We start from the raw sequence: 24,561 nt of genomic DNA on the forward strand, positions 1-24,561 counted from the left end.
GAAGTTGTTGGAATCCGGGTTAGACTTCCTTGCGTGCGTCTGTGACAAAATTGGAAGCTCCTTGTGTGTCTGAAGAATTGTCAACCATCTGTACTTTATACTTTAAAGGAGGACAGGTTGGCGAGAGAGGACCTGCTCTCAAAAGCACATAGATACAAATGGGAAGACTTTAGGAATCCTGTGGTTGCTGCTGTTGAATAATATTACGATAGAAACAGTGATACTTAAGTAGGATGTCTGCTAGAATCACCCACAGAGGATTTCTTTTGGAACTAGGCAAGTTGATTCTAATGTGCATATGGAGAAGTAATAAAGCAAAAATGACTGGAAAAAAATAATATTGGGGGGGGGGTTGTTGTGAAATAACTCAACTAAATATTAAACTCAATAGTCATAACTAAATTTTTGGCCATGGTGCATGACTCATCAGACACACCAATGGGTATAATATCAAGATTAGAATAAACCTGAATTCCTATGACAATTTCATTTTTGTTCAGGGAGCATTTTATTTTATTTTTTAAAAATAATTGTTATTTTTCAACTATAGTTGACATGTAATATTATATTAGGTTTATAACACAGTGATTAGACATTTATATAGTTTATGAAATGATGAAAAGATAATTCTAATAGGTCTGACACCATAGAAGTTATTATAATAGAATTATTATTTTAAAATTTCAACCTTAAACATTTTTTAATTGATTATAGGAATACCAATGAGAAAGAAACATCAGTTGGCTGCCTCCTGCATGCCCCCAGGGATCAAGCCTGCAACCTGGGTATGTGCCCTAAGTGGGAATCAAACTGTAACCTCCTGGTTCATGGGCAGACCCTTAACCACTGGGCCATGCCTACCGGGCTATTACAATATTATTGACTCTATTCACTATATGACGTACTGTACATCCCTGTGACTGTTTTTATAGCTGGCAATTTGCATATCTTAATCTCTTCCAGTTTTTTGCTCATTTCCCTTGACTGTTTACCATCTGGCAACCATCAAAATGTTCTATGAATCTATGAGTTTGTTTCAGTTTTGTTTGTTTACTGGTGTTTTGGGTTTGTTTTTTTTTTAGAATCTGTATATACATGATATAGTATGGCATTTGTTTTTCTCTGTCTGACTTATTTTACTTAGCACAGTACCCTCTAGGTTAATCCATGTTGTTGTAGATGGCAAAATTTCATTATTATTTTACTAATAATGAAATTTTGCATGAAATTTGTGCACGGGGAGTGGGGGGAATAAGGAGGGACCTGTCCCCTCTGCCTGGTCTGTACCCTCTCACAATCTGGGACCCCTGGCTCCTAACAGATCACCTGCCTGCCTGCCTGATTGCCCCTAAATATTCTGCCTCACTTCCTGATCACCCCTAACAATGGGTGGCTGCCTGGGCCTGGGGCCATCCCTCCTTCCCTCCCTCCCTCCCTTGCAGCCTTGGGCGGGTTTGTGAGTGTCTGTAGACCTGGCTTTAGAAGGAAGGAAGGAGGTCTGGAACTATTTCCAGCCTATCTAATTAGCATATTACCCTTTTATGATATAGGATTGCTGAGTAATATTCCATTGTATATATGTACCATCTCTTCTTTATCCATTTGTCTATCCATGGACACTTAAATTGCTTTCATATTGTGGCTATTATAAATAATGCCCCAATGAACATAGGAATGCATATGTCTTTTCAAATTAGTGTTTTGGGTGTCTTTGGGTAAAATCCAGAAATGGAATTGTTGGATCTTTCTTTGTCTCTTATAATAGCCTTTGTTATAGACTTTGTAGGTATTACTACTCCAGCTTTTTAAAATTTCCATTTGCATAAATTTTTTTTTTCATCTGTTTACTTTAAGTTTGTGTGTGTCTTTCAATCTGAAGTGAGTATCTTGTAGGTAGCATATGTATGAGTCTTGTTTTATTAACCATTCAACCACCCTATGTCTTTTGATTAGAACATTTAATCTATTTACATTTAAAGTACTTACTGATAGGTATGTAGTTAATGCCATTTTATTATTCATATTTTTTTTAAATCTTTTTGCTTCTTCTCCTTGAAGAAGTTTCTTTAAGATTTTTTGTAATACTGGTTTGGTGCTGATTAACTCCTGAAGCTTTTTCTTGCTTGGGAAAAAGCAAGAAAAAGCTTCATCTTTTATCTCTCCTTAATTTTAAATGATAGCTTTACTGGAAGAGTAATCTTGGTTGCAATTCCTTTCTTTTCATCACTGAATATTTTGTGCCAATCCCTTATGACCTGCAAAGTTTCTGTTGAGAAATCAACAGTCTTGTGTGGATGCTCCCTTGAATGTAATTAACTGCTTTTATCCTGCTGTTTTTAAGATTCTTTGTTTGTCTTCAACCATTGGCATTTTAATGATGTGTCTTGGTGTGGGCCTCTTTGGGTTTCTCTCATTTGGCACTCTCTGCTTCCTGGATTTGTATGTCTATTTCCTTCACCAAGTTAGGAAAGTTTTCTTTTTTCTTTTTTAAAATATATTTTTATTGATTTCAGAAAGAAAAGGAGAGATAGAGATTGAAACATCAATGATGAAAGAGAATCATCAATTGGCTGCCTCCTGCATGCTCCTAACTGGGGATCAAGCCTGCAACCCAGGCATATACGAGAATCAAACCTAGGATCCTTCAGTCCATAGGCCAACACTCTATCCACTGAGCCAAACCAGCTAGGGCTAAGTTAGGAAAGTTTTTTGCCATTATTTCTTTAAATATGTTCTCAATCTCTTGCTCTCTTGTTTCCCTGTGATACGAATGTTGTTATACTTGATGTTCACAGGTCCCTTAAACCAGTGGTAGGAAAACTAATTAGTCAACAGAGCCAAATATCAACAGCACACCGATTGAAATTTCTTTTGAGAGCCAAATTTTTAAAACTTAAACTTCTTCTAATGCCACTTCTTCAAAATAGACTCACCCAGGCTGTGGTATTTTGTGTAAGGGCCACACTCAAGGGGCCAAAGAGCTGCAGGTGGCTTGTGAACCGCAGTTTATTGACGAAGGCCTTAAAGAATCCTCATTTTAAAAAATTATTATTATTATTATTATTATTATTATTATTATTAGTTTTAAGCAGATTTTATTTTTATTTTTTAATTAAATTATTATCTGTGTACATATTTAACATTGCCAGCCTCCCATACATATCCCTCCCTCCCCAGAGTTTTGTGTCCATTGATTGTACTTATATACATGTATAGAAGTCCTTAGGTTGATCTCTTATCTCCCCCAGATCTCCCTAACCTCCAAGCTGTAATTTGACAGTCTACTTGTTGCTTTACAGTCTTTATATCTGTCTTTTGGTTCATCAGTTTATAATGTTCTTTAATATCCATAAATGAGTGAGGTCATGTGGTATTTCTATTTCATTGACTGGCTTATTTCACTCAGCATGATGGTCTCTAATTCTATCCAGGTTGCTGCAAATGATGAGAATTCCTTCTTTTTTATGGCAGCATAGTATTCCATTGTGTAGATGTACCATGTTTTTTTGATCCAATCATCTGCTGATGGGCACCTAGGCTGTTTCCAAATTCTATCTATTGTAAACTATGCTGCTATGAACATAGGGGTGCATATATCCTTTCTGATTGGTGTTTCTTGTTTCTTGAGATACATTCCTAGGAGTGGGATTACTGGGTCAAATGGGGGTTCCATTTTCAGTTCTTTGAGGAAACTCCATACTGTTCTCCACAGTGGTTGCACCAATCTGCATTCCCACCAGCAGTGTACAAGGGTTCCTTTTTCTCCGCAACCACACCAACACTTGTCGTTTGTTGATTTGTTGATGTTGGCTATTCTGACAGGTGTGAGATGGTACTGCATTGTTGTTTTGATTTGCATCTCTCGGATAATTAGTGACTTTGAGCATGTTTTCATGTGCCTTTTGGTCTTCCTTCTGTCTTCTTTGGGAAGTATTCTATTTAGGTCCATTGCACATTTTTTAATTGGATCATTCATTTTCCTTTTATTTAGTTGTATAAGCTATCTATAGATGTTGGGGATTAAACCTTTATCAGTGATAATATTTGCAAATATTTTCTCCCACACAGTGGGCTTTCTTGTTGTTTTGTTGATGGTTTCTTTTGCTGTAAAAAAAGCTTTTTATTTTGATGTAGTCCAATTGTTTATTTTCTTTTTAGCTTCCATTGCCCTAGGGGCAGTATCAGTGAAGAAATTCTTTTGGCATATGTCTGAGATTTTGCTGCCTGTGGAAGCCTCTAGTATTTTTATGGTTTCCCGTCTTATGTTTAAGTCCTGTATTCATTTTGAGTTTATTTTTGTGTATGGAGTAAGTTGGTCTATTTTCATTCTTTTGCATGTATCTGTCCAATTTTCCCAACACCATTTATTGAAGAGACTGTCTTGACTCCATTGTATATCCGTGCCTCCTTTGTCAAATATTAATTGAGCATAGTGATTTGGGTTGATATCTGGGTTCTCGATTTGATTCCATTGATCTATATGTCTGTTCTTGTGCCAGTACCAGGCTGTTTTGAGAACAGTGGCTTTGTAATATAGTTTGAAGTCTGGTATTGAGATCCCTCCTACTTTACTCTTCTTTCTCAGGATTTCTGTGGCTATTCGGGGTCTTTTATTGTTCCCAATGAATTCTTGGAGAGTTCTTTCTAGGTCAGTGAAATATGCCATTGATATTTTAATGGGGAGTGCATTGAACATATACATTGCTTTAGGAAGTATGAGCATTTTGATGATGTTGATTCTACCAATCCGTGAACATGGTATATTCTTCCATCTGTTTACATCTTCCTCTATTTCTTTTTTCAGTGTCGTGTAGTTTTCCGCGTATAGGTCCTTTACTTCCTTAGTTAAATTTATTCCCGGTATCTTAATTTTTTTGGTGCGATGGTAAATGGAATTGCTTTTTTAGTCTCTGTTTCTGTAATTTCACTGTTGGTGTATAGAAATGCCATAGATTTCTTGGCGTTAATTTTGTATACTGCTACGTTTCCAAATTCATTTATTAGGTCAATTAGATTTTTAATTGAGTCCTTTTGGTTTTTTATGTACAATATCATGTCATCTGCAAATAAGAATAACTTTACTACTTCTTTTCCAATTTGGATGCCTTTCATTTTCTCTTTTTGTCTAATTGCAATGGCTAGTACTTCCAGTACTATGTCAAAGAGGAGTAGTGATAGTGGGCATCCCTGTCTTGTTCCTGTTCTTAGAGAGAATGGTTTTAGTTTTTGCCCATTGAGTATGATGTTGGCTGTGGGTTTATCATATATAGGTTTCATTATTTTGAAGTATGATCCTTGTACTCCGACCTTGTTGAGAGTTTTTATCAAGAAAGGATGTTGGATTTTATCAAATGCTTTTTCTGCATCAATTGATATGACGATATAATTTTTATCTTTCAATTTGTTTATGTGATGTATCACGTTTATTGATTTGCAGATATTGTACCATACTTGCATTCCTGGAATAAATCCTACTTGGTCATGGTGTATAATCTTTGTGATGCTCTGCTGGAGCCGATTTGCTAGAATTTTGTTGAGGATTTTGGCATCTATGTTCATGAGGGATATTGGCCTGTAATTCTCTTTCATTGAGTTGTCTTTATCTGGTTTTGGTATTAGCTTGATGCTGGCTTCATAGAAGGAGTTTGGAATGTTCCTTCCTCTTGAATTTTTTTGAACAGTCTGAGGAGAATAGGTTTTAGTTACTCCTTGAATGTTTGGTAAAATTCTCCTGTGAATCCATCTGGCCCTGGGCTTTTGTTTTCTGGAAGCTTTTTGAGGATTATTTCAATTTCTTCCCAAGTCACTGGTCTATTGAGATTTTTAGATTCTTCCTGATTGAGTTTTGGAAGTCTGTATTTTTCTAGTAATATGTCCATTTCCTCCAGGTTATTCAGTTTGTTGGAATAGAGTTGTTTGTAGTATTTTGTAACAATCCTTTGTTTTTTGGTGGGGTTTGTTGTTATTTCACTTCTTTCATTTCTGATTTTCTTTATTTGAGTCCTCTCTCTTTGCTTCTTGGTTAGCCTACCTAGAGGTTCATCTATCTTGTTTACCCTTTCAAGGAACCAGCTCTTGGTTTCATTGATCTTAAGTATTGTTTCTTTGGTCTCTATGTCGTTTATCTCCACTCTGATTTTTGTTATTTCCTTCCTACTGCTTACACTGGGATTTTGTTGTTGCTCTTTTCCTAACTCTTTCAGTTGTAGAGTTAGATAATTTGTTACCACTTTTTTCTTGTTTTTTGCAATAGGATTGTTGGGATATGAACTTCCCTTTCAAAACTGCTTTTGCTGTGTCCCATAGATTTTGGATTTTTGTGTTTTCATTGTCATTTGCTGCCAGGATGTTTTTAATTTCTTCCTTGATTTCTCTGGTATCCCAGACCTTGTTTAATAGCATGCTGTTTAATCTCCATGTGTTTGATTTTTTTGGATTATTTTTATTGTAGTTAATTTCCAGTTTTATGCCACTATGATCTGAGAAGATGCTTGATATGATTTCTATCTTCTTGAATTTGAAGAGACTTTGCCTATGTCCCAAAATGTGGTCTATCTTTGAGAATGTCCCATGTGCACTTGAGAAGAATGTATCAATATATTCTGTGGCTTTGGGGTGGAATGTTCTGAAGATGTCGATTAATTCCATCTGGTCTAGTGAATCATTTACAATTGATATTTCTTTGCTGATTTTTTGTTTAGATGATTTGTCAAAAGGTGACAGTGGAGTATTAAAATCTCCTACTCTTATTGTATTGCTATTAATCTCTCCCCTAATGTCCTCCAGCAGTTTTTTGTTTTTTGTTTTTTTTAATGTATTTGGGTGCTCCTGTGTTGGGTGCATATATGTTTACCAGGGTTATTTTTTCTTGTTGCATTGCTCCCTTTAGTATTATGAAGTGGCCTCCATTATCTCTTGTTATGTCCTTCACTTTGAGGTCTACTTTGTCAGAGATAAGTATTGCTACCCCAGCTTTTTTTTCATTTCATTCGCCTGGAAAACCTTTTTCCATCCCTTCACCCTCAGTCTGTGTGCGTATTTTTTTCTGAGTGGGTTTCTTGTAGACAACAGATATATGGGTCTTGTTTTCTTATCCAATCTGTTACCCTATGTCTTTTGATTGGAGCATTTAATCCATTTACATTTACAGTTATTATTGATAGGTATTAATTTGACCCCATTTTTATTCTATACCCTTGTGTTTCTTCTTTGCTTCCTATTTCTTTGTTTTTACAGTAGACCCTTTAGCATTTCTTGCATTGCTGGTTTGGTGGTGATAAATACCTTTAGTCTTTTTTTGTCTGTGAAGCTCCTGATTTCACCTTCAGTTTTGATTGATAGCCTTGTTGGGTACAGTATTCTTGGATTCAGACCCTTTCTTGGCATGATTTTGTATATTTCATCCCATTCCCTTCTGGCTTGATAAATTTCTGTGGAGAAATCAGTTGCTAGTCTGATGAGGGTTCCTTTATATGTAACTTTCTGTCTCTCTCTGGCTGCTTTTAAGATTCTTATTTCATCGTTGGTGTTTGCCAGTTAAATTATAATGTGCCTTGGCGTCGGTCTTCTGGGGATCATTTTGCTTGGTACTCTGCAAGCATTTTGGATTTGTGTGGGTTTTTTCTTATCTATCTCAGGAAAGTTTTCTGTCATTATTTTTTGAAATACATTTCCCATGTCTTCCTCAATTTCCTTTCCTTCTGTAACCCCTTTTACTCTAATATTGTTTTGTTTTGTTTTATCCCAAAATTCCCTTAGGCTCTCCTCCTGCTTTTTAATTTTTTATTTCTAGAAGCTGCTCTAATTGGGTATTTTTTTCCTTCTTGTCTTCTAGCTCACTGATGCGGTCCTCTGCTTCTTCTAGTCTGCTCTTGATGCTTTCTATTGAGTTCTTCATAGTAGCGATGTCATTTTTCATTTCTTCTTGAGTCATCTTCATTTCCTCTTGGTTCTTCTTCATTTCCTCTTGGGTCTTACTCATATTGTCAAATTTGGCTTCCATTCTTTTTAGCCATCTTATGATCTTTACTGTGAATTCTTGCTCTGGTAGGTTGCTCGCCTCTAACTCATTTACTTCCTTTTCTGGTGATGCCTGCTTTTCTTTCATATGCGGGCTGTTTCTTTGTATCCCCATGGTCTCTCTTTTCAGGATGTCTGGTTATGTAGATCTCTCTCTCCTGCACTGATTTAAAGGCACAAAATAAAACACAACCAGGTACAACACACAAGGCACTGAACAGAAATATATTTGGATATTATTAACCTCCAATAAAGGTGACCACTAGGGAAAGGCAAATTAGGGGATAGGAGAGAAAGAGGAAGAGTAAAAAGAGAAGAGGGTGCAAAAGAAAAAGATAGGAAAAAGATAAATATATATATATATATATATATATATATATATATATATATAAATATATATATATATTTGAAAAAAGGAGTGTCAAAATGAAATTGGGAAACAGGGAGAAGAGAGAGAGAGAGAGAGAGAGAGAGAGAGAGAGAGAGAGAGAGAGAGAGAGAGAGAGAGAGAAATAAGAGATAAAAGGGGAATAAACTATATATATGGGGAGAGAATTTCAATTGAACAACCGCTAACCCCAACAAATGCTGGCAGCAGTACCTGGAAAATAATACAATCTACAACACCCACTAATTTCCAGCAAAGGAAGGAAAACAGAAGTAAAAAAACAAAAAGCAAACAAGAACCAATCAAATAAGAAAATTCCAAGTAACAGCAACAACGAAAGAATAAGCAAAATACTCTCACTAAAAAGCATAAAAATACAATATAATCAACATTCCCCCAAACAGCATCAAAAGGACAGTGAGGAAAACAATTTTTTTTTCCTCTTCCTCCTCCAGCTTTATTGGATAGTTTAAAATTACATTTCTATTTTCTAAGACTTCAGTTGCTTTTTCCATCTGACTTTTAATTACTGATTACATCAAATGAAACACAGTTGTCTAAGTGATATAGTATACAAAAATAGCATCTTGATTTCTGTGAAAATGCATTTCTCTTCAATTCCTGAATAGCTCAAATTATGCTTACTTTAAGCATAGATGTTTACTCTGGGTTTTAGATTTACTCTTTGCAAAAAATATGTTCTAAACCTTTGCCATCACCATTTGCGTATGCAGCATCAATGCTGTTAAGTTGTTCCTATTTAAGCTTTTATTCTGATTTTCCTCCCATAGACATTAACAGGCATATTTGTCTTTTTATTTTGTTTACTCCCACTCAACTGGATGTTCTATATAGGGCCTGATACAGATGTTTCTTGATGTTACTTAATAGCTACTGAGGTCAGACAATCCAAGGCCATCATTATGCTAAAATTAAAGTTATTTATGGAAGCTCACAGACACTTCCAAAATTGGTTTTTACCTCCTACATGGGAATATATTTAACAAACCAAGAAAGGGCTTACTGGTATGATTCAATTCTTCCCATTCATCAATCCCTATTCACCAGTGGCATGGAAAGGGGGTTCTTTAACAAAGCAATATTCATAATACCTCTACCAAACTAAACATAAACTTTTTTTGTAGTTAAATGCAGAAAGTCGAATTTTTTCCACCCCTTTCCTCATTTTACATGGCAAGTAAAGCTCACTGGCCTGGGAGTAGCCTCTATCTGCCAACCTTTGGGCAGTGAAGAGGATTCAGAGAAAATAATACAACCATCAATCAGAAAAAGGAGGGGCAACAAAGGAAAATAATTAAGCTGTGGCCTCAATTGTGCAAGGTGCCCTGATTCGCCACAGCAGTAACAGTTGACTTCACTTGTCTTGCTGCAGTTGATGGCTACATGACCAGTTTCAACACACCTATAGCACTTCGCTTTGGTGCAGTCTTTTTTAATATGCCCAAATTCTCCACAAGAATAGCACTTCTGCTCATCTGCATGGTCACAGTCACGAGCCAGATGGCCTGGTTTGCCACAGTTGTAGCAGCATTGCTCTCGCTCTCTCTTGGGCTCCTTGCAGTCCTTGGCAATGTGGCCACCTCTACCGCAGTTATAGCAGGCATCCTCCTGAAGATCACAATCCTTGGCAAGGTGACCAGACTCACCACAGCGATAACAGATGTCTGGAAGAGATGAGGAAACAAACTGGAAACCTCTATCTGAGGTAAAACCACCTCTGCCACGGCTTCTCATTCCACAACCACGGCCTCCACCAGTAGGGCATTCGCGGGCCCAGTGGCCAGATCGTCCACACTTGAAGCACTCATTGGTGCTCATGGCTGCAGTTTAGATCTTCCCGCATCAGGGCAGGCCTGCGCCGCCGGAGGACGAGAGGCAGGCCGAGGTGAGCGGCTCGCCAGGCAGCGGCTGTTTATTTTCAGGAGAGTCCTTGCTGGCGCCACATGCATAAAAATACAATATAATCAACATTCCCCCAAACAGCATCAAAAGGACAGTGAGGAAAACAATTTTTTTTTTTTTTTTTTTTTTTTTTTTTTGCTAGTTAATACAGCTCAGAGAGGGGTGTGTATGCACTTGGTACAGGGGATTGGAAATTAGATATATAAGTAGGGTAGAAATTTTAGTAGGAGGGATACAGAAAGAGTAAGGAAAATCTAAAGCAGGAGAGGGTTAAGATAAACAGGATAGCAAAAGGGGTATGGTTAGAAAGAGAGTGATGGTGTAAAGGTCATGTTGAGATGGGGTTAAACAATGTTAAAGGAGAAATGAAAATAAAATGAAGAACACTAATTCAAATGTAAAATAAAGAGAAAATAAAATGGCACTTAAAAAATTAAAATAGCAGTAGTAATAATGCTTATTGAACCTAAAAATGTAATAATTAAAGTTAAAATCAAGTGAGGAAAAAAGGGAAAAAATTGTTTCTTAAGTAAAAGATGCAAAAAATGAAGATAAAATAAAATAAAATAAAGTTAAATAAAATAAAAAAATAAAATAAAATAGCAAAAAAAAGTGTGCAGTTGTGAAGGCCATTCACTTCTTCTGTTATCCTGTATGGCATGCCTGTTTCTCAGGCCAGACAGTATTGCAGTTCCCTGTGTTCTGCTGCACCTCAGGGAAGATTCCTTAGTTTCTTGGTTTTTGATCAAATAAAACTAGTAATAAACACAGACAGTTTGTACTCCAGACCCTAGGTGGCAGTGTTTCTGGATTGATGTCTCAGTCTTTTTGGCTGCTCTAGCCTTCTTTTTCTATGACACTCAATACAGTTTGTGTGTGTGTGTGTGTGTGTGTGTGTGTGTGTGTGTGTGTGTGTGTGTGTGTTTTGCCTTGCAGCTGAATCCTGGATGATTTCTCCCCACTCTGCTTCTCAGCTTCCAGAAAAGCAGTTTCCTCCTGCTGCCTTTTAGGGTCAGCCAATCTGTGTGATCTCTCCTTTGTAATCAGAAGCAAAGTGTTGCAAGGGAACCAGCCTAGGTGCACGATGGGCTAGTCTGCGTGCACTTAAAAACAGACTGCTTTCCAACTCCTATGTTCTCCCTCAGTGTCGGATCAGAATGGGTTGCTCCCTAGAGAACCCCACTATTAGCAACCTTGGGGACCCCCGTCCACTCTCTCCAAACACGCCAGACCCAACAGCGGGGGGATTTTGTGGACACAGATTTCCATGGACACTGATTCGGATTTTCGCAGTCCCAGCGTGCGCGCTCTTTTGTCTCTGCCGCCACTGTGGCCGCAGCTTCTGCGGCTGCTGCTTTCACTGTTGGGTCACAGACACCCCATGTTATCCCCAGGAAAATCCAACCTTTCTGAGGAATCCGCATGTCCGCACCGGTCAGGGCACCCACAGTTGTGGTTTTTTTCAGGTCTCAGGTAAGATCCCCAAATGCAGCACTGATGTGGATGTGAGAGGCAGCACATACAAGTGTTTACCTGGCCCTGAAAGCTGTTTTATTGAGAACAACTGTTTTAAAGGAAGAAAAATGGGTGGCACATCAACTGAATTAAAGAAAATTGGAAAACTGAAAGTCATCAGTGAAATGTTGCTTCAACAGCATGAAAGAAAGTCTTTCTTTGCATTGAATTGTTACTGGCAATGAAAAGTGGATTTATTTTGAGCATCCCAAACATAAAAAATCACTGTTGATCCAGGTCAACCGTCAACATCGACTCAAGGCCAAATCGCTTCGGAAAGAAGACAATGGTCTGTGTTTGGTGGGATCAGAGAGAAGTAGCAAACTCAATGTATCATCATTAGCTGTCATTGTTATACTTGGACAGTCTTGTTTCATCTACTCCCTCCCTTCCTGTCTTGATTATTTGAAAGCCAACCCAGCTATCATACCATTTCATGTCTCACCTTATTAGTCCATAACTTTAAAGCAGCAGGACTCTTCCTTTTATTAATATCACATCCCAAACAGTAAATACCTAATAGCAAATATCCAACAAGGTTCATAGGACATCCCTATCTCTTAAATGCTTGTCACTTTGCCTAAATGACAGTGTGAGTGGGTGGGTGGGGGGACAGATGTCTCCCTAGTTTCTGTGAAAATGCAAGTCCCCTTCTGTGAGGAAACCTCCTAAACTTGTTTTCCCTCAAGGTCACAGCCTGGGTAACCGAGGGCAGGGTATTAGACAGAAGTAAGAGGGAGGCCAGAGCCATAGAATGTCTCAAACAGAGTGCCTGCCTTGAATTCAACCTTCACGGGCTTCTAGAATTACCCACAAGAAAGAATCTCGATGCTGAGAGGCACATGGTGGGTGGAGAGATGTGTTTGCTTCTGTGCCAGTGGCTGGTTTTCACCCTGAGCCCAGCCCTGTGATGGAGACAGAGGACATGACACCCTGATTGATCACAGATGCTCTTTCTCCTGAGTCTTTTCCTTTTTTGTTCTCAAAAGGCAGTTATTACTCTCAGTCACCTCAGGCTAAAATAAAATATCGTAGACTGGGTGGTAAACAACCAATATTTATTTCTCACTCTTCTGGAAGGTCTAAGATCAAGGTGCCGGCAGATTTGGTGTGTGGGGAGAGCCTGCTTCCTGGTTGTTGTGTCCTCATCTGGTGGAGAGAAAGCTCCACCCCCTTCCTCTTCTTCTAATGACACCAATCCCATCACGTGGGAGCTCCAACCTCCTGTCCTCATCTAGCTCTATCCACCTCCCAAGGTCCCAGTTCCAGATGCCATCATATTGGGGACTAGGGTTTCAGCACATAAGTTTTGGGGGTACTAACATTCGGTCCACAGCAATTACACATTATCTTTTCAGGTGCTCTGACAGGTGGAAGAGAAAAATCTAACTCTAGGATCATCCTCACTGAGGCTTGTCTTAGTGGGAAAATCTGGCCGAGGGAAAAGTGCCACTGGGAACAGCATTCTCTGCCAGCACCCCTTGTCCCTGGCCTCCCTCGGCCCAAAGTGTCTCAGTGGGTTCCCAGCAGCTCCAGCACCATCAGTGTAGGGAGCCCCTGCTGAGCCCGTGTGCTCTCCCTTAGGCCAATGTCTGACCTCCAAATCCTTTCTCTCACACCCCATTTTCCTGCAACTTCATCATCTATCACACAGTTGCTTTTGGAAGCAGGAACCTTGCATCATTTCTCTTACATTCCTGGTGCTGAGCAGAGAAGCTAACACTCAGTATTCGTGAAATAAATGCCTGTGCAGCTGGACTGAATTAAGTCCAGGAAGGGGGAGACCTAGGCAGGTTGGACAGTTTGGGAACCGTGTTGCAGAGGTGGTCCCTGGCCAGAGAAGCAAGTTCCTGGGGGTGAACAGAGTTTGAGGAGCTTGTACATCACACTCCTGTGGGGGTTTGGAGTCAGTAATGTGCTACAGCTGGTCAGATCAAGGCGACACCTCTGTTACTAGTAGAGGTTTGGAGAATGATAGCTGGGTGGCACCATTAAGTTCCTAAGACTCATCCCAGACTAATCATTTACTATCCAGTCACAGGCTGTCTGGGACCACTGCAGGTCTCCTGTACAGGGTACTAATGAGCAGAGAAAGGGGTCAGCCAACAAAAGGAGAGGGTGAGGCAGGGGCCACCTGGGACTTCATCTGACTTTCCATTTTCACCAATTTCATGATCTCTCCCCAGATGTCACCCTAATGCCTGCCCTCTTCCCTTTGCAGCTGTGGAGGTGTCGAACAACCCTCCCTCCTCGAGTTCCCATACATGATTGTGCGGACTTTGCAGCTAAAGAAGCTGCTTCACAAGACAGCTCCACCAACAATGGGAATTTACTGTAAACGGGAATGGGACCACTTGGCCTGCCGCCAGTTTTACAGCCTCCCAGTTAAGATGGAAGGCCTTTTAGGTATTGAAAAAGTTGAAGAAATAGCTGAAACCGGTTTGGCTCAATGGATAGAGCGCTGGACTGCGGACTGTAAGGTCCTGAACCTGATGAAGGGCATGTACCTTGGTTGAGGGCACATCCCCAGTAGGGGGTGTGCAAGAAGCAGCTTATCAATGATTCTCTCTCATCGATGTTTCTAACTCTCTATCCCTCTCTCTTCCTCTCTGTAAAAAATAAATTAAAAATAAATTTTAAAAATGATTTATTTTTTAAAAAAAGTTGAAGAAATAAAAAGAAGAATAATGTTTCATCGCCACATAAGAAAGCCAAATGAAATTCAAATTTCAGTGTTCACAAAGTTTTATGGAATTCAACCTCACACATCACTTATATCTTGTCCATCCACCATTTCCTTTGTGAGTGACTTAGATCATGTAGTCTGCTGAGCCACTCTCTGACTCTGCTCTATGAAACCCCAGTTCCTTTCTTCCCCCAGCCACTGTCTCTGCTTTCCCCAAGGCCTCACCCCATCCCACCTCTGTGGCCATTTTCTCTTCTCCTCACATGTCCATGTCCCCTCCCACCTTCCTCCTCAGTCCCCTCATGCCTCCAAATTTCCCCCCAGAACATCCTCTCTCAAATGGGAATGGTGTCATCCCTTACAGCCTATGATGAAATCAGAGCACATTTCTGAATAATATAAGGAATTCTACATCCAGCTTCTAATATAATGTATATCTTTCCTCACAGTTGACTCACCTTCCTTTCTACAAAAACCTCCCAAAGATTCCAGGATTGTATCTAGCTAAGTTATTATTTACCTCCATGATTTTTAACAAAACAAAAAAAAAGTTTGGTTTTTTTTTTATTTTATTTTATTTATCTAGAAGCACTAAAAGAACATGAATGACATGTCTAATGCAAGGAAGAAAAATTAAAACTGAACTTAAGCAAAAAGCGAATAAGTTTCTCACAAGCATAGACAGAGATGGTGAGTCTGAAAAAAAAAAAAGAAGCTAATTGTAGATGTCAGCTGAAAGTGCTCAGCGTCCTTGAGTAATACACAAGTTAATTAAAATGGCAAGCAAAATCAGAATGCATATCACAAGGATAAAAGCTAACCCAGTGTTAAAAAGCATCCAGTTTTTGACTCTGAAGTGTGCCTTGGACAACCAGTGACTCCAGTTGTCACTGTTTGTGACATGTGCTTGCACCTTGGCCAGGTAGCTCCTGCGCTCTTCACGGGTGCCACCTCCCCGTCTCAGGAGCATCTGTGCATCAGCGTAGAGGTCATTTGTGTAGAAGGTGCCCTCGTGCTCTTTCTCCAGGTTCTTGATCACAGCCATCAGCTCCCCCAGCTGCTCCTTCTGCTCCTCCCCGGTGGCCCGGTTGTTGAAGCCACAGTACCTCCTCCCACACTCCTGGATTAGGCTCCTCAGCCTGTAGTTGTCCGTATTGACTACATACTCATCCAAGGATTCACCCTGTAAGTCCTCCTTGTGGGTGAAGAGGACCACCACATATCTCATGGCACCTGGCCCAAAGACCTCCTTCACCCTTTTCACTGCCTTTGTGTCCTGGTCAGTGAAGCGACCCAGATGTGTCACCAGCAGCAGCACGTGGGGCCCTGGGGCTGAGAGCAGGTAGCAGTCCCCGATGTTCTTGTACATCTGTTGGTCTGGGGACTTTTCATCAAAGATGGATGGTGTGTCAACCACCAGGATGTCCCTGCCATTCCACGTGCCTGTGGCCCTCTGGCACTTCCTGGTCATGGTCTGGGGACTCAGTTTGGACTCAAACTTAGCCTGGCAGAGGATGCTGTTTCCAGTGGCACTTTTCCCGCAGCCGGATTTGCCCACCAGGATGAGCCTCAGTGAGGACGATGATGCAAACTGGATATTTTCTACAATTCCTAAAAGAGAAAAATTGTGTCCTACTAAGATATTGCTGCAGATATTTTGATCATGGACCATCATGGTATCTCATTAAATCTGTGGACCTCCCTCCCAGGAAACTGTCAAATCTAAATACACAGCCAAATTTGCTGACAACTGGGTGAAGTTCTAGGGTCATAGAAAGTCTACATCGAAAGTCCATATTGGACCCATAGCCAAGAGTAAGAACTGCTACACTGACGAGGATGCTCCAGGACTTTAACCCTGACGAGGAAAGATACAGTTTTTCTGAAAGTATAGTGGTCCTTGTGTTTCTCCAGGGATGGTGCTTAGGCCAGTTTCATGTTAAATAAATGTGAGGTTAGGAGGAGGCAGAGGATGAGAACTCACACATGGGAAAATATTTCCACCTCTTTTTCACCCACAAATTCCAGGCATACATGTGTAAAAGTGCTCAAGACATTCATAAACCTTGGGATGAAAGGGAACCACAGATGAGATCTCTCACCAATGACCAGCTGAGGTACCTGGACCTTGGCTCTTTGAGTGGGAGTTGGATGCTTGAAATTGAGACAGCAGGAAGGTCAAAGATAATGTCAAAGGCAAAGACAGGGAGATGACTCCCTAAGGGTGGCTGAAGAGAATGGAATTTAGGACCATTAATAGTACATGTGATGGGAAGGTCACCTACTTGGTTGATTAAATTACAGAAAGTTAACAGAAATGATGCTGGGAGGGAAACATTGAGTCAAGAGCTAAAACCTTCAAGGGATGAAGGAAGATGAGAACCGATGTTCTAGAATTATTATGGGCCCAAATGGATTCCAAATTCACTGTAGGCTTCTAAAATCTATTATTTTATTTCTACTCTGTGTTGGTTCTTCCTTTTCTGCAGGGTTCTGGGATGTTTTTATAGCAAACATGATTACTAAGTCTCTCTGGAAAACTTTTCCATTTATTCAGCTCAGAGCAGACAAGGAAAGAGAAAATTTATTCACAATATAGTTCAAAATCTTGCAACTTCTGACTTGAAGTTTCATTTCCACATTTCCCACATGATGTGTCTGGAAAGCATTGTACTGGGGGATCAGGTGTGTGTGTGTGTGTGTGATGGTGGTTAGGAAGGTAAAGAAAAAAATTAGCATTATATTTTTCTTCTTCAGTTTAAAATCACTGGGTTTCTGTCACTGTGTTTGAGGTAAGGGACTGGTGCCTTTTAAGAACTTGGGGGCTTTCTTACCTTTAGCCTTAGCTCCATATTCGTGCTTTTGAAATCCTTCCATTCTCTTCTGGAATAAAAACAGGAACAGAATAAAAAGCAAGTGTCTAATACCCTTATAATTAAATACCCAGTTTTAAATAACTGAAAAGGAGCAAAGGGAAGGCCAAATATAGTCGTTTGTGCAACTTGGCCAGGAAGCTGCAGTTTAGCACATGCCCAGTAAAGTTTGGGTGACATAGGGAAGGTACTTGCTTGTCAGTCACAACTAGGAACAGGTTGGGCAGAGTAGGCATTGCCTCTGCAAGCATCAGGAGATTTGAGGTCCTTAAGCTCTGAAACAAAAGTGTAGCTCCATTGCTTCCTCCTGGAGCTTGACTCCTGGCCTGGGGACTCTCAGGGTCCTGATCTCTTGCATTTGCCATGTAGCTCACAGCAATAGGGACCCCACACAATGGACTGATGGACTAGAAATACCTTAATGCTGTGCCGGACCCAGTCCACCATAGAAAAGAAACTTTGGACACTGACTTTGCTTCTAGCTCTTCTGAATCCTCATCTGCACCTCTTCCAGGACTGGATTGAAGAATATCTGATTGAAACCCCATTTAATTCCATGCAAATAAAAATCACTCATCCTCCTGTGTGAGTCTCAGGAAATTCTTTTTGCACATCTCATCCTCCCTCTGAGGCCTCTGGAAATGCTTATTCCAGTGGTGCCCCAAGAACCTCACTCCCACAAGCAAAGGAGAAAGACAATCAATGCAATTCTCTGATAAAAGCCCACATGGGGGTTGGTAAGGCCTGAGGTCACTTCCAGTTCAGACACCTAATGCTACTTCTCTATGAGGAGCCATTTTCATTGTTAATTTCCTTACTCACATTATACTTGCAAACATCAATAAATAACTTTCAGCAAACCAGGTGATGCTAACACATTGCACTGTTCTCACAGTGCTTGGTTGCTTTTTTTGGTTTGGTTTTGTTACTTAGCTTACAGGAAAGTAGCAAATGTTTAAAAACAATCAGTTGCTTATGTCCCTCCAACTGGGAAAGGCATGAAATGAAGAAAGCATTCTTTTATGGAACAAAACATGAGTGGAACATTATTTTATTTCATTTTATTTTTTTGGAATCAAAGTAGGCCAACTTTATAGAAAATGTAGTTTCTCTCGTTGACACAGAAGGATTCATGTCCCAGATCCAACCTTCCCCTGAAAAGGTGCACTGTACTTTTCCTCTTGGCCACTGGATACTCATGTGACACAAAGAGTGCCGGGCACTGGAAGGTCTCATTACTTCAAACAAGCTAATGCGTTTTACAGCAAGGCAATTTCTTCCTCTGTTCTAGCAAGTTTGTGGTTAGCCCCCTGAGCAGTTGATAGAGAGAAAGGGGTGAAATGGTCAAAGAGAAGGAATCAACAGTGAGGACAATTTCAAGAAAAACTCCCTTCCTGCTCAGTGTATAATAAAATGTTTTTTCTGGCTGGCTCTGAGGTCCTTGTCTCCCAGTGATCTCCATTCTGTATCCAAGTAGATTTAAACAGAAATTGGCACAACCATTGGCATAAATGTTTCATTCAAATGAGGCATAATATTGTGCCACTTATCTTGGTGTTAGAAAAGGCAAGTATATCACATACAACTATACCTAAGATGTGGTTGTATTTATTTATTCAGTTTTAAATATTATGCAGTTATGAAACATTTTTAAGTGAAGAAATACACAGAATTATAAAACAAAACCTACAATTTGCAATGAACAAATATAAATATTTTGGCATTTTTACTGAAGCTATTCAGTTTGATTAAAAAGCTAACCCATTACACATAGAATTTCATTTATGTTTTTGACTCCCCGGTCTCTTTCACCCTCCCTGTGCCCTTCAAAGGCAACCAATATTCTGAGTTTTTTATGTATCATTTCATGTATGTACTGAGTTATATATATACCTGTATCTATAGGTTATGTCTAATACTGTTTTTTCATTTTAAACTTTTACATAAATGACATTATTTGTGTAACATTTTATCCAATAATATTTTTAAAAAGAAGGTCCAGATACTTTTTAAAAAATGTATTTTTATTAATTTCAGAGAGAGGAAGGGGAGAGAGAGAGAGAGAGAGAGAGAGAGAGAGAGAGAGAGAGAGAGAGAGAATCTCTGAAACACCAATGATGAGAGAATCATTGACTGGCTGCCTCTTTCATGCCCTCCACTGGGGATCAAGCCTGTAACATCGGACATGTGCCCTTGACTGAAACTGAACTCGGGACCCTTCATAATTTGATCCAAACCAGATAGTGCCAGTTACTTTTTTAATATGTTTTTATTGATGAGAGAGAGAGAGAGAGAGAGAGAGAGAGAGAGAGAGAGAGAGAGAGAGAGAGAAATTGATGTGAGAGAGAAACATTGATTGGCTTCCTCCCAAACATGCCCCAACCAAAGATTGAACCCAGGTATGTGTCCTGACTTGGAATTGAACCTTTAACCTTTTGGTGTATGGGAAAATGCTCAACAAACTGAGCCACTTTATTAACAAACTTTTGAGTTGTCTTAAAATACATGCTTGCTGCAAAACAATCCCCACTTACTACATATTTCTGTGCAACAATTGACCTGGGATAGATAGCTCCTACCTGACAAAATACTGTCAGTATGACTCAAGAGCACCGTGCAAATCCTCACTGACAGCAGCCCTGTGTGAGAAGTCCCCAAATCTGCACTTGCACTTGGCGATGTTCCACTTTTAATATTTTTTTTTATCACCCTTATAGGCATTCATAAGGATGTCTTCAACCATTTACACTTGCATTTTACTGATTACCACTGAATTAAAAAAAAGTATGTATGCTATTTCAGGTTGTTTCTGTTATATAGAAATAATGCTTGCATGTTTTTCTATCCACTTAGGATTTTTGGGGGCCTCCTTAGGAAAACCACCCATTTTCACATCATCAGATGTGAAACTTCCTTCTTTCTCTCCTCCTTTCTTTTATCCTTTCCTCCCCCTTCTACCCTCCCCCACTTAAGCCCAGAGAAGAGCCTCTCCTCACCACCCTCTCTTATACCCTGTCCTTGACTCTGGAAATTATACTCTGGCTCTTGCTAAACCTGTTCCAATTCTATGACACCTTTTCTACTTTAAATGACCTTTTGTGAGGTTTGGAAACCTCAGAAAATATGTTTGAATTCATCTCTGGCAAAGATGATCACAGTGGTGACCATGTTGATAGTGAACTTCATAGTTGTAATAACCTTCTGTGTGGCCACTTATAACTTTCTAAGTTCTTTCCTAGCCATTATTTATTCTTCTCCTAAATTATTATAGTTTTAAAATTTTGATTAAAACATTAGGAACCTGAGCAACAAATGACCCTTCCAAGGTCACACAATTTTCTTGGAACTAAAACTGAAAAGCAGCTCCTCTTGCCAGCCAATTCTCCTTGGTTCCACAGGAGGAAAGGAGATTAATCCAAATAAGTCCACAGCCTACTGGACCCCACATACAATGTGGCTCTCCCATGGTCAGGACACAAACTGAGGCTGACAGGCTGGAAGCCTGCCCTGAAACCAACAGAGACAACTGTACTGTGAAATCCTAAATGCATGCTTTTCAAAAAAAAATATTATTCAAAGAGATAACTGCCTGCAGGAACTGCTCTGAATTGAAGAATTTCAGTGTAAACCAATCTGGTGTTTCACTGACTTGATTATCAGTGTGACCCAAATGGAGCGAGGTGCCTGACACAGAAAGTCAATCAAACTCAGGTTGCATTAGCCAAGATGCAGGGCAGTAGTTCTCCTGGACTCTCTTCTGAATGTGTCAGGTGGCAGGGGAGACTTGTGTCCACAAGGGAATGGGCTTTTAGGCAGAAATGATCAAATAGCAAAGTGTACTGAGTGACAAAGGATGTTGATGGAGATGCTAAAATGAGTCACAGACAAAATATTAACAGGACTGAATAAAGCCTAAGAAAAGACTGGGGGAAGCATGGCAGACCTGCAGGATTGTGGTGCAGGCCAACCTCAGAGCAGGCAGAGGTGTCAGTGTAGGCAAGAATGGGAGGATCAGTAATGGAGGCAGATTCCTTCTCTAAAAGGAAAATTCTACTAATCTTCTCCAAAATGGGGCCAGGTATCACCAGAGAGTGGCAGGCAATGTGCAAGCTGAAGTTGTAACAGCATTGGCAGGACACTAGGAAGGTCTGGTTCAGACAGGGGGATGAAGGAAATAAATATAATGTACTTGGATTTTATAATGATTTTAAGATTACAAGAGCCTGATTTTATCATGATGACACCTTATTGTATCAAACCATGAGAAAGCAGGCTCCCTTCTGCTGTTTTAGGAAGATCAAACTATTTCTTGTCTGCCTTGTTCATAATAATCAAATTATTTCTTGTCTTTTTCACTCATCTGCCACAGTCACCATATTTCTAGGCATTACAGTCCCCTGTTTTCTAGTTTAGTTATTGCAATTTCTGGGTACTTCTCTCACATAAGGCTCAGCAGACAGTGGGATTGTCCTTGTGTCTGAACATGAGTCTGGTCTCCATGTAGCTGAGCCCTGTGTAATGTCACAGGAAAGGTAGGGGCAATTTGGGGGAGAACAGAATGGTTTCCAGAAGGACAAGGTCATGAGACAATGTCTACTCAGGGGTCTCCTGTGGAACACGTGTGCAGTGGGGCATGGTTAAGGAATTAAGAGGGATAAACTGAGAAGCATCCCCCCACCCCCCAAGCTGGGCACCTGGGGAGGCTCATCCATCAAGGAGGATGAGAATAATCCCGAAGTTGCGTGAAACCCTGTGAGACTCCAAGAAGATCCAATGGGCTAAGTGGTAGGCAGTTAGCTGGAAAGCCTGAAGCGCTGTGGAATGTGCTGGGCTGTGGGCTCAGGGCGAGTGGTTCCCAGGCCTGTTTTCCCCACTACACACCCAGTGTTGCTTCCAGCGCACCATCATAGCTTCCTTTCACCCATGGGTGAGCCCAGAAGTAGGGTAACCTGGGTGAGGTCACACCAGCAGTGAGTGGCTCTGAATAAGCTGTGGGATCTCAGACTCCCTGGGTGGTGGGACCCTCTCCCGCCATCTCTTACCTTGTGGGGCACAGCAGGCCAGTGCCTGGCGGCCTAGAGAAGGTGCTGGGCGGCCTAGGAAGTATGAGCTCTTGCAGGCAGTGGACTCGGAGGAAGCAGGCAGATGCAGCTAAACTAGAGTGCTGTGGAAGCCAACTATTCCAGGACACAGCTGCTGGGAATGAAGAAAGGAAAGGAATGTGGCCTCTGCAGACAGGAACAGGCCCTCTGGGAGGGTGAAAATTGCTATAAACAAGACCCAGCCAGCTAGAGGCTGAGAGGCCAGTGCTTGTCCCCTTAATGGGGCGCTTCCTATCAGAGCCTGCCAGCTACCAGGCACCTCCCATTTCCGTTTTATGACTTGTTCAAATAAGCAATATGTGGAGGAAGAGGCTATGCAGGCAGTTACAGGACCTCCTCCCCCATCAGAAACAGCCCTGTGACACAGGAAAGTTCCCATGTGGCACCCCCTCCCCAAAACCTCCTCAGCACTCATCTCAGGAGCACCTGCCTAACCCTACCACCCACAGCCCTTCTCTAGGCTCTGCTTCTAGAATGTTCCTGCTCTCTAGGGACAGGCACTGCTGGTCCACAGAGGGCCTGGAAGACCAACTCTAAGGACATGACTTTGATGGGCTCCCCAGCCGCAGGTGCTGGCTGCCCCTTCTATGCCATGAGACAGAGCAGCCTGTGGGGCTCATAAGGACTGGAGCCTTATGGGTCGGCAACCGGGTAAAGGGCTGTCATTCCTCTATTTGTCAGCTGACTGCACATTTAAGGCTGGAGCAGTGAGCATAGAACAATTACCTTGCAAAGCGAGATGGGAACACAATATGGGCTTAGACTCCCATATTCTGTTGGTCAATTTTAATAGTTTTATTTGGCATATTTGTAAATCAAGGAAGCTCTTCTTATAGGTGCGGTTTTATACTGATCATTAAACAAGAAATTGATTTATAGCACCAAACTACCGGATTTACGTAAGTGAGGTCAGAGGGCCTAACCTTGAACTCAGGAGGAAGAAGTCCTCTCAGCCACAGCCTGAAAGAACACTTCACTAGATGGAATGGTGGATTGCAGCTGTTTTATAATAAGATGCTGGTGCTAGAAAGTTCAGCCAATGGTCAGAAGTCCGTAACTCATTTTCCACACATATGCTGATCCCATTTTACCTGCCAGGCACTGTGATATCTAATGGGGACAAAGATGAAAAGGTCAGAATAAAAGTATCTGAAAAAGAAAATCACTAAAGAAATGTTTTTGACCACGAGGTGAAACAGTTAAACCTCTCTAAAGATATATGCTTCAAATCATTGAGAGCACATTGTGAGAATCAGATTGGGGATTTCATATGACATTTAGTTCCTCTCTTTGAAGTTTATATAAACACTTGCCATCATCATTATAACATTTTCACGGTAATAATCCTCGAGCACCCAGACTTGACTCATCTCCCCAAGTCAACTGACAAAGAACTGGGAATTTCATGCCACTCTTTGTGCGATTGCCATCCCCTGATGGCAGCTGAGAACTTTTTATCAGTAAGCAAATGCCAAAATATTGAAAAACTCAACAATTTAAACAGACAGGAACTATAGTTATCTTTGTATTATCAAGTGTACTAAAAAGACGTGAACTCTCCAGAGCTAAAGTTCTGGTACACTTAGTCCCGTAGCTTTTGATTATTTGGAGTTTTAAAAATTTTATTTTGCTAAGATGTTTCTTCACAATAGAATTTGATCTCTGAGGCCCATGTACATTTTTAGACCTAACATAGACTCTTAGTCACGTGATACCAGAGCAGGGACATTTAGCGAGATACAATTCAAAATACTCTTGGGATTCCGTTAATTCAACAGGACCATGTTCACTCTTAACTCCATCAGAAAATGTCTTAATTTAAAAAATATCAAATATTTTAAACTATGCCATTTCTTTTTGGAATTGATCAAAATAGTTTATTTTGTTTTGTATAATGATGTAACCATAGTCTCAAAGAATTAATTAATAATATTCAAGGACATATCTATCTATATAATAGAGGAATATTCAAATTAGCTGGGACACTGAAATGTCACAACCAAATATCAGGGACCTCAGGCTGCTTGGTTCTTGGCCAGGGCAAGGGACCTCATG

General features: G+C 40.4%; 3 protein-coding genes across 3 annotated transcripts in view; 1 reads left to right on the top strand and 2 right to left on the bottom strand.

The window, feature by feature from the left end:
* The window catches only part of LOC311628739 (GTPase IMAP family member 7-like), a 322,213-nt gene that overhangs the window by 122,131 nt on the left and 175,521 nt on the right, over nucleotides 1-24,561 (top strand). The gene's annotated exons all lie outside the window — the stretch shown is intronic.
* LOC311628747 (CCHC-type zinc finger nucleic acid binding protein-like) lies at nucleotides 8,838-10,369 on the bottom strand. The gene has a single exon (XM_084896258.1). It carries the CDS (start codon nucleotides 10,244-10,246, stop codon nucleotides 9,590-9,592), a length of 657 nt encoding a protein of 218 aa, XP_084752384.1. The 5' UTR covers nucleotides 10,247-10,369; the 3' UTR covers nucleotides 8,838-9,589.
* Nucleotides 15,097-22,731, bottom strand: LOC311628725 (GTPase IMAP family member 5-like). Its single transcript, XM_084896222.1, has 3 exons — nucleotides 22,447-22,731; nucleotides 17,366-17,414; nucleotides 15,097-16,142 (listed from the first exon to the last, which is right to left on the bottom strand). Exons 2-3 carry the CDS (start codon nucleotides 17,406-17,408, stop codon nucleotides 15,274-15,276), a joined length of 912 nt encoding a protein of 303 aa, XP_084752348.1. The 5' UTR covers nucleotides 17,409-17,414; nucleotides 22,447-22,731; the 3' UTR covers nucleotides 15,097-15,273.

Source organism: Pipistrellus hanaki (assembly GCF_964339955.1).
Source record: "Pipistrellus hanaki genome assembly, chromosome: 10".
Taxonomy (NCBI): Eukaryota; Metazoa; Chordata; class Mammalia; order Chiroptera; family Vespertilionidae; genus Pipistrellus; species Pipistrellus hanaki.